A 10,499-nucleotide genomic window follows, 5' to 3' on the forward strand; every position below is an offset into this window, starting at 1 on the left:
CATTGTTTTCTGTTTTCATGGTTATGTCTGCCAAAGAGCTTATGTTTCATCCCCTGTTGGTTTGTTTGTAAGCAAGATTAAAACTACTGGACTGATTACCACAAAACTGGAGGGACGTGATTGGTATGGGTCAGGGAAGCAACCATTTAATATTGTTGTGGATCTGGACCAGGGGGTGGATCAAGGAATATTACACGATAATCAAAACGAGACTGAAACTGTGCTGTTATTATTCTTTTTAACCTGTGATTTATAAAGTATGGAAATGATGCTGCTTTATGCTATATTTTTTATTATATTGTCACATATTCTGTAGACCGAGAGGCAGCATTTATGTTATTTTCCTTCAACAGATCATAATTGTTCTTGCACTCAAGCAAAACCTCTGTGGTTTACTAATGTGCACTGTGCAGACGTGTCAAATGATATGTTTAGCAGACGTCCACGTTGGTTCAACTGTTTGCCCAGCAGAGGGCAACCATTCCTCACACCTTCCTCAACTCCTTTACCAGGAGGGTTGAAAGTCTGGGAACAAGAGGCCACAATGAAAATGTGCTTCACCATATCTAGAGACAAAAACACACCACAACTAAATTAAAGTGTTTTCTATCACAGTAATCACAAAAATTAAATTGTTCCATGCAAACATCCTAAATTCCTGGTTGGTTTCAGCTGCTTTTCTAAATATTTTTTTGGCTCTCATCTGTCTAATGTTAAAGAAATTACAGTTTACTTGATAAATAATTAATACATATTAATATAGTTAGAACATAATTTTATTGAGGAAGCAGTTTACAGCAGAAGGTAGCTCAAGTTGCACAGTAATTACAAAATGCAATTTAAGTAAAGAAATAATCGAATCACTAGGTAAAGCAAGCAGAGCACAACACTGGTAAAGTTCGAGACGGACAGGACCAAGAGAACCTTCTAAAAGAAATCCATATCATCTGGTGCGTCCAGGTCACGATATTCAATGATATTGCGTGGGTCACCTCTTGACATTCTGAGATGGTTAACAGAGCATGGAGGAGAAAAAAGAAAGGGGTATAGAAATTATCATAAAATAATGGAGGTTCAAAACTCTCCAAAACCAGAAGATAAAGACCGCTCATAGCAAAGTAAAGATCACACGTACAGTGGTCTCACCTAATGTTGCGTGGCTTTCCCAGGTAGCCACCTTGTCCGCGGAAGTTGTCATAGTTGCCTCTGCCACCTCCGTATTGGTTAGGAGGATAAGGAGGTCCACCAGCTGAAACATAGCAGTGATAACAAAATTTTGGTCTGACTGACAAACACTCCTGCTGATGACAAAACAAACAGTGCAGTCAGCGATCGTACCTCCATATCCCATCAGTGGTGGACGAGGTTGTCCAAAGCCCCCTGGACCCTGAAGACCTTGAGGAGGAAAGGGCATGTTGGGAGAAAGCAAACCTATCGTAATAAAAAAATACAAATTTGGACAAAACATGATGTTATTCTTCAAGTTTTGCTGTGCCACAGTGCACACATTTCTTCAGACAGTTTATGTTGAAGAGCTACAGTCTGAGAATTTGAGTTTATTAGACCTTGACCTGGAGTTGGAAGAGGAGGAATTTTCATTTCTGGCAGCGCTGGTCGCTTGGCATCCATCAGGAAGTTGTTAAAGAACACTACTTCCTTTTTCACTTCTTCAATTTTGTCCCCATGTTTGTTCAGGATGTGCTTCCGCACAAACTCTGGGCCCTGATAATTAATTTGAAATGCACAATAAGAATCAGGCAACAAAAAAGAGAATGTCAATGCAATAACACAGGTAATGTACAACTCCTCTAGATTTTGAAAATAAGAAGATCTAAATCACATCACAACTTCTGATATCTTAGCATAAGAAGCCCTCACCTTAAATTTTTTGCCACTCAGTGGGCACAGCCATTTGTCCTTTCCCAGCTCCTGAGTGTTGGCCAACACAAACTTCTCCACCTCGTCCTCTGGATCCTTACGGCCCATCTTCAACGCCTCTTCCTCTGACAGAATTTCCTTTAAACTGAACAAAGGACTAAGCTTCTCCTCAATCATCTTCTGCCACTGTTGCACTAATGGGGGGGAAAGTGCAGTTTTAAAATACAGTTATAATATAGGCTATAATTTATAGCCTCAAATAATTTTATTTATAAAAGAAAATTGGCCTTAACTCATGGAGACACCACTACATTAATATACAAAATATATTCTTACTATACTATATCAATTTGTACATTTTGGAGCAAAGCATTCATGCAAAAAACATCCAGACTGATAAAAAATATCTGTTAAGAAAGGTCAGCAAAATTGTAAATAGTAAATTGTGCACAACATGAAAGAGGAAAATCTGTCTTTGCATCACAGCTGCTGCTGCTGCTGCACATCAACACGTGTCGAGGAACAAACTGACCTTCTCCGTGTGTGATGCGGTTTGGAGGAATGGGTCCACGAACATGGATCATTCCACAGCGATTGGGCATTTCATCCTCACTCGGGTATTCACAGGTGTTATAGTAGTCAATTGAATGCACAACACGCAGATACAAGATCAGATGGTCCAAAACCTAGAAATAGAGATCGAACATAGAGAAATCTTATTGAGAATGACTATAAAGGTTTTATAATTTACTCAAATCCACCTGTTCTAGTCAGGCATGTGAATGTCAAAGTAAATGAGAAAGGGCAGACCATAAACTGAAGACACTAATAATACAATTAATAGGTATTTGTTCTGTATATATTCCATGTATAGTTTACTTATAATGACAGAAGTCAAACCTTAGCTAATTTCTCATCCCTTTCCACAGTCGTCTCTGCAGGGTTTCCTTCCTTGATGCTCTCCTCAGGATCCATCCCACTCCCAGAGCCCAGCAGCTCCTCCTCCTCAGCACTCACCTCCTCTATCAGGTACTCAGTGATATTCTTCAAAATGGGATTCTGAGCTGGCAACTGTGGATTACCAAACCACAGACCAATGAATAAATCAGTGACAGAACACAGTTTAAACTGTGCACATGTGCTTGATAACCAGTGCAGTACCTCAGTGCTCTGCCCCTCCTCCTGTGGCTTGTTGCTCCACAGGTCTCCTTTCTCATCCAAAGCATGAATGAGCTTGGCAGCCAGCTTGATGTCATTGCGGAGCACCTGCTTGTGCTGAGTGATGCCATTTACATTGCGCACTCTCCGGGCCAGATCCCGGTTCACCCCTGGGGCCAGTTCACAGTCTCGCAGCTGTGGAGGTTAAAGAGTAAAACTTAATTTTTGTGAGTGTTAATAAAACTTTTCTGCTGCAGCTTTGATTCACTGACACATATTGTCAATGATTTCATTATGAGAAAATATATGAAAACAGAAGGCTCAATGCCAACAACATATTCTGCCTTACACACCCAACCCCACAGGTCACAAATACTAAAAGGTAGTAATGTAACACAAATAATATAACAGATGAGTGGTTACAGAAAACCCTTCTGCCTGTTACAACTACTGTTAATCAAGAGCATCATTAGCTGAGACCGGCTCACTTACTCGAATGTTCTGAAGGTTCCAGCAGACCTCTTTGATATTGACACTACGGTCAAACGTTACCCAGCAACGTCTGAAAAACCTGCGACAACACAGGGTTGATTTAAACGTTGTGTTATCATGAGTAGTCTCTTCTTTCACACAATATATGACTGAATTTATCCTACAAATATTTTCAGAGTAAGAAATGTTAAAGATCTGGGGTTTGTTTTAAACCAAACCTGCGCTCTGGGTGCGGGTCAGACAGGCAAACACGCAGAAAGCCAGGGTATCGCCGGCAAAGCTGTGAGAGAAAAATTGACATTGAGTTCACAATCACTATGTCTAAATCTTCTGGGGCCAATTACACTGCATTTTATGGGAAACGCACAGCAATGATCTCAGCCTTGGAAATGGTGGGAGCGATGCTCCTCATGAACAGAGAGCAGGTGCGGTGGAGAGGCCGAGGTCTGGGTGAGTCGTCTTTGGGTTTCATTTCTTCTTTCTTCTCCTCTTCTGAGTTCTCCTTTTGTTTCTCCTCTAAACCAGTATATGGAAAATAGAAAATCATTAAAGGAATGCTACGATCTATGATTACTGGGAATATGGAGATAAACAGCCACTGAAAATAAAAACATGATATCCCACTTCAGTAAATATCTTCAATGTCAGTCCCCACCTTCACCTTCTTCCTCATCCTTGTCTTCCACCACTTCCTTCTTTACAGGTTTGTCTGAGCAGTTAGAGTCTGAATCAGAGTCAGAGTCGCTGTCTGAGGCGCTGCCTTCATCATCACTGTCTCCACTGTGCTTCCTCTTTCTTCTCTGCTGGTAAATGAAGAAGAATATTTGTTTCATGTCTGTCTCTAGTTAACCGCTGAGTTTGATAATAGAAGCAACACTGACCTTCTTGGTTTCAGGCATTTCTTCTTTGGCAGCTTCTTTCTCTGTCTCCTCTTTCACATCCTCCCCTTCTACTGCAGTCACATTTTCTGTATTGGCAGAATTGCTTTCCTCCTGTGGCAGAGATGGCTGTCATCATCACAGCTACATGAAATCCTTAATGCTTGGCCAAGACTGACAGAGAGCAAAACATACCTTCTCATTCTTGTCTTTCTCTACTGAGGGTTTCCGGTCACTGTCCAGGGTTTTGAGGTCTTCTCTCTTGGGAGGTTCAGCACCCCCTGAAACAGATATTGACTTTTCCCTGCCTTCTTCCTCTTCAGATGGCAGGTCCAAGATGCGAAGGTCATGATCTGTCCCTCCTTCCATCTTTATCACAGCTGACAGCAGGGAAAAGGGTGTATACAGTAGTTCAGGCTACAACTGAGAACAGTACCATGCTTCTCTCTTACTGACATTGTTAATGTAAAGACAAAATATTTCCACATGTTAACAGCATTCTTTAAATTGTTCAAGAGGCCCCACCTGCATCCAGAACTTTAATGATGGCTGGGGTCTGTTCAATGTCCAGAGAGACATTATCAAACCATCCATTCTCCATCAGGAACGTGAAGACATTCACACGGTTGTGCAGGGCGCTCTGGGCCTCTGCTTTAAGTCGGCTGGCCTCATCTGGGTGGTACTTGGACCTGAACCTGTGTCCAGAATTGCAGTCCACAAAAAAGTGGGGAGGGAATGATAGGGGTTGCAATGAACAGGATACAAAAGTTAGAGAATAAACAAACATTATATTGCATCTGTAAAGTCAAAAATGTCATAACAAATATGATTAACTTTTGATTTCTTTGTATCAAAATTTCTGGATTTTTTTCCAAATCCAAACATTTGAGCTGTTAGAGGAAAAAAGGTTTTTAAAAAGCCAAATAAAACTTACAGAAGTCTCAAATGGACTCAGACCTTTGGAACTCACTGCATGAATACAGAATATCTTAAGTAAGATTGTGATTTCTGTATTTTGAATGGAATAGCTCATGTCAGTTATTTCGGTAGGCTATATGCATGTTTTGTGTTTGTGATTATTTTAACTAATTAATGCACTTAATTAGAAAATGTTGAGATTAACTCACCAAAAAGGAGAAAACACAACAGAGAGATTATAAAATTAAACATTCACATAATTAGAATTTCACATTAAAAATGTTTATCATTGAGTGGACTACAGTTACCTTTTGTTCTGCCAGTTTAATAACAAATAAATACAGAGAAGGGGTCTCCTCTGTGAAAATGCGCTCCACTTCACCCCAATGGTGTGTCTGTTTACACACAAATTCGGTTTTGGGATTCGATTTGGTCCGAATATAAAAAGAAAATGGTGTAGAAAAAGCATAAAACAAGAAAAAAAAAGGACATCCACGCGCGGATAGTACTCGACTGTCTGTCTAAAATCCCTGTTACTGTTTGTCTAAGAGCAACTGCATTGTGCGCAGTGCATTCCCTTGCTGTCTAAAATCGGTTCTTGCGGTTCCACTTTTTGTCATCTTCAAAAGAAACGTCGTCAACGTAGTAGTGGGATTGAAGGGGAGAAAAATGGGTTATGTCAAAACAGAACAATTGTGCATACCTGTGAAATAAGTTGAATAAGCATTAACAGACATTATACAACTGTGATTCTTGGCAAAGTTAAAGCATCAAATCAAAGAGAAAGAAAATCAACCCAAACAGTGAAGATTTGATTGACATGTAACTGAAAAAAAAAAGAAGAACTTCACTTATTTCTTTCAGTAACCTCAATATGAGAAAATTTAGAGACAGGTTGGTCATTCTGTCAGACATAAGCTCAATAAAAATCTATAAAACCTTCGCCCTAGCTCCTACAATACATCTTACTCAAACATAACCAGAATATTCTACTAAGGTACAATTTTGGGTTGATTGTCTTAAGATTAACTATAGCTTCTGTAACTAAGAAATTATCAGCAGATGGTAGGCCTGATCCACATCATAAAAAAAAAAGCACTTCTATCCAAAACAGGTGAAACGCCAAAATGAGATGAGCTGTAAATAATTGGCATTCACAGATTAATCAAGGTGACTATAACAGCTATATTAAATAAATAATGCATTTGAACTATATTAAAATCTACTTCTATTATCAAATAAGACTTGTGTAGTAAGGGCTTGTGTTATCGTACCACTCTTCATCTTTATGAGCCAAGAAGAAGTCTTGCATCTGCTGTCTGCGAAAGTCAACCTTGTACTCATTGTAGCGTTTGACAGCCTCAGTCTCATCAACAGAATCATCCAGGGAAATAAGAAACTCCTTAAAGCTCTTCATTACTGGAGGCGGAGGACCCAAATCCAAGTCATGGATATTACCAAGCCTAATGGAAGGAACAAAATGGATGTAGTTTTGGACAGGTCAGCAAATATCCACTTTCTTAAGGTTTTCTGTAAGTTGTGCAATGAGAGAGAGCAAATATTATATTGTGATTGTGCTGGGCCATGGTTTATTAATTTATTTCTATCAAATCTAAACTTCTACATTTTTACTTTCTCACATACTGAGGAGGAAACTTACTTTTTACTGCCAAATGTACAGTATCTTCAAACCATTATGTCTGTGTTAATCAAAATTATCCTAACATTCAATGATCAGCATGTCTAATAGTTGCAGCAATTATTGAAAAGTTAATAACAAATTTCTAAACACACATTTAACTTCAAAGCTTGTTCAACACTAATTCCATCTCTCACCTTGCCTGAATGGGGATACCATGATGAGGCTGCATTATGTGCAAATCAGGGTGGCCCCAGTGCTGTGGTGGTCCATAGCTGGGCCCTCCTCCACCACCATAGCCCATGTCATAACCCCCACGGTACGGATCTCCACCATGGTCATCCCTGCCAGGGGACACACAAAAGAATATGAGCACCAGAAACAGCTAGTTGTTGAGATTGTGGAAGAGAGTCATTGCTGTTAATCTCACCAATCTCTTCTCATGCGTTTCTGCTGGGGACTCATGTCATGTCTAGGTGGGGAGAATCTCTCCCTACGACCTCTGTCATAATCTCGGTACTCTCCACGACTACGCCGTTCCCTGCCTCTGTCCCACTCCCTGGGAAAATGATTTTGGGAAACATGAAACAGAGAAGGAAAGTCAGTATATAATATAATAACCACTTAAATCAGCCACACTCCACAGGGTTTAACTGAATTCTATTAGGAAATGAAAATCATCGAAGATTTGCCATTTCCCCGTTCCATACCTGTCATTCCAGTCATCTCTGCGTCTGTCTTCTCTCTCTCTCGATCGGTCATAGTCACTTCGCTCCCGTCTGAATTTGTCCCTTCTCCTGCGATCGTACTCATCATCACTGTCCCCCATCTCCATGAAGAGAGAAAGCACATTCAGGTTACAATGTGGCATTAAGGCTGGATAATCAATAACCTGACGGTGAACTGGTAAATTATTGCTGATAATGTTGTTGCATCGAAACTACTGGTAGTCAAATGACCATGCGAAAAGTAAGACATCACTAAGCTTGTGATAAACATTGTGTTATTTGAATTAACTCTTAATCGTGGTCCTTGATCTGGTCATTCAAAGTGTTGATGAGAAAAGCGGCTATATGGAAACAAACAGTAAAATCTGAGGATACAAGTACACAGAGAAGACTAGCACAGATAGAAGAAGATAGAGCTAACATATTGGAAGTGCTGCGTCTTACTGATAGTTAGACCTGAATATTCAAATTACAAAACGCATTTACATAACAACTAAAAACCCAACATATGCAGATATAACCACGCGTCTTGTCTATCTCAAACAAAGGGATTACGTTGCTGTAGCCTGGCTCAGCTAATGTTGTCGATATTGCTAACTATCTATATTCATATGCTAGCTACGTTAGCTAGCATGGAAATTAGCTTTAATATTGCTGCTCGTTTAGACCAATAGGGCGCTGATTTTATAAACATGACATCAACTGGATACTTTTTTGTGTAACTCCGAATGATAGAATATTACACGTATCAAAAAATCACTTTAAAAACCTTGTGAAATGTTTCCTCAGCTTGTTCGAGCTCGTCTTCCTCTTCTTCGACAAACACGTTCTTTCTCGGTGTCGCACAGCGGAAGGTTGATATCAAAACGTAGCTTTACCGCCACCAAGCGGTTGGGAGTATGAATCACAGTTCCAGATTTTCCACTGATATTTGAAAATTCATTCTTTTTCACATTTTCCTCGAATATAATTTATTCTGCGTCAGATATTTACTGAAATAATGGGGAGAGGTTGACTATGCAAGTGAGATCATTTAACCTGGAAATGAAATTCAAAGAGAGAAAATTGAGAAATTGATTTGGGGGAGTGGTATCTGCAATATATTACTATATTTACTTCATTATAAATGTCAAGCTTTAAGTAAATGCTAAAAAAACATTGGAACATTTACATCAAATTTAACAAAAAGGCCTTTTTCTACAAAACCATTCTGTCACAGAAAGAAAAAGCACTGATGCAAAAAAAACAAACAATCACTTTCAGGGTCCTGGTGTTGTGCATGCTGTCAGGGCTCACTGGGGCGCATCATTGATGTTGTTTGTCCTAGACAAGTCAAAAATATCTGCTGTGAGAGGCACATGACACTTTCGACATTAAGGTCTCAGGATGACAAAATGCTGTTGAATATTTCAACATTTACGGCCTGATAATTCTCACCAGGAGAGTAAAATACTAATCCATGGACCAGCATCTCCTTTCATTGCTCAAAGGATTGTCTGCTTTTTCATATAGGCCTTTTATTCTGCTCTATGCAGCCGAATGAGGAAGATGCTGTCTGGCACCATCTTGAGGACAGAGCGTGGTGTAGCTGTGCAGTCACTGTGTGGAGCTATATGCTGAGAATTTACTGGAGTGATGAAAGTCCATATGCACAAAATTAGCCAAAATAACTGAGAATAGTCATCGATGGTTCTATTTAAGATTGGCTAAAATAAATCTTTATTGACACCTTTCTTACTTTGATTTTCAATAGTAGATGAGAGGGGAAAAAACTTCACAGGAAAATGATTTGTTGTTTGCGCAATATTTTGTGCTATTTTAATTTGCTCTTTTTAATAGCCGGTAAACTGCTAAGTATGTCCCTTATTCATGCTTTTCTTTGTCCGTCCTCGGAACCTCAACTGGTGCCTCATATAATCCAGGATTACGCGTGGCCACACTTTGGTCTTCTGTGCTTCATCCTCTATGATAAAAGCAGATTCCTCTTGCTGAGGGAAGGAATAGTCTCCTTGGTATCCAACACTGGCTTCCAAAGGGCTGGAGATTAAGCGGTAAGGCGTATCCAAAAATACCTGCGAATATTTATGTTGTATACAGTGTTACTTAATGCTTATATAAAGCTACAACAGTGTTACTTCATTCTTATATATAGTAGTGTAACTTCATTTCACTCTTCATTTTAATGTCCCTTTGGTTTATTTTATGGAAAAAAGGCAACACTTGACAATTCAGAGACACAAGCATTCATTAATTACACTAAAGATTTTAAAAACTACACTACAATGGCTACAAGAATGGACTGAATTCCATTAAATCAAAATAGGGTCAAATTTTGGTTCATCACATTACATTTAAGTTTTTTAGTCATTCAAAGGACAAACGATGAGTTTTAAAACACAACAGAGATGTAAAGTGTCATGATCCATTTGTGGATTTTGTGATTTTTTGTGTTTGTTTGTTGTTTAAAGAGAAGAGAATCACAATCTGTTCTGAATGTAGCAACATGCTCAAAGAATTGCTGCATGTACCCATAAAGGTTATAATTTATAGATTATTTTCAAATACTTTATTTGACCTTACCTTATCTTGAGGGGTCTCTTTGCAATCCAGTCGCAAAAATAAAGATAGAGTCAAGAAAAGTACGACGGATGATCTCGGTACAGGGGAGTATGATGGCACGGATCCAGGCATCTTTCCTCACACAGTATTAGTATTATTTTCAAAATGCTGTGCACCAAAATCAAGCTCGAGGTTTCCTATGAAGAAAAGTGATTTCATGTCACTGTGCAGCTATATTTATTCTCAGCT

At 39.2% G+C, this 10,499-nt stretch overlaps 1 protein-coding gene across 24 annotated transcripts; it reads right to left on the reverse strand.

Annotated features, from left to right (window-relative positions):
• Positions 1 to 758: 758 nt before the first annotated feature.
• Positions 759 to 8,553, reverse strand: srrt (serrate RNA effector molecule homolog (Arabidopsis)). Of its 24 annotated transcripts, none has more exons than XM_069510402.1 (20): positions 8,461 to 8,553; positions 7,674 to 7,792; positions 7,394 to 7,522; positions 7,161 to 7,307; positions 6,599 to 6,787; positions 4,932 to 5,101; positions 4,602 to 4,786; positions 4,410 to 4,520; positions 4,190 to 4,328; positions 3,896 to 4,044; positions 3,747 to 3,808; positions 3,529 to 3,607; positions 3,040 to 3,231; positions 2,779 to 2,949; positions 2,411 to 2,564; positions 1,879 to 2,072; positions 1,572 to 1,722; positions 1,339 to 1,431; positions 1,147 to 1,249; positions 759 to 1,003 (listed from the first exon to the last, which is right to left on the reverse strand). In XM_069510402.1, the coding sequence occupies exons 2-20, from the start codon at positions 7,790 to 7,792 to the stop codon at positions 928 to 930; spliced, it is 2,613 nt and encodes an 870-aa protein (XP_069366503.1). In that variant the 5' UTR covers positions 8,461 to 8,553; the 3' UTR covers positions 759 to 927. The 24 variants fall into 24 exon arrangements, with proteins under 24 accessions (XP_069366503.1, XP_069366511.1, XP_069366501.1 ...); XM_069510410.1 differs by having other exon boundaries at positions 1,136 to 1,249; XM_069510400.1 differs by having other exon boundaries at positions 1,566 to 1,722.
• Between the last annotated feature and the right edge of the window lie 1,946 nt (positions 8,554 to 10,499).

Source organism: Paralichthys olivaceus, chromosome 15 (assembly GCF_024713975.1).
Source record: "Paralichthys olivaceus isolate ysfri-2021 chromosome 15, ASM2471397v2, whole genome shotgun sequence".
NCBI lineage: Eukaryota > Metazoa > Chordata > Actinopteri > Pleuronectiformes > Paralichthyidae > Paralichthys > Paralichthys olivaceus.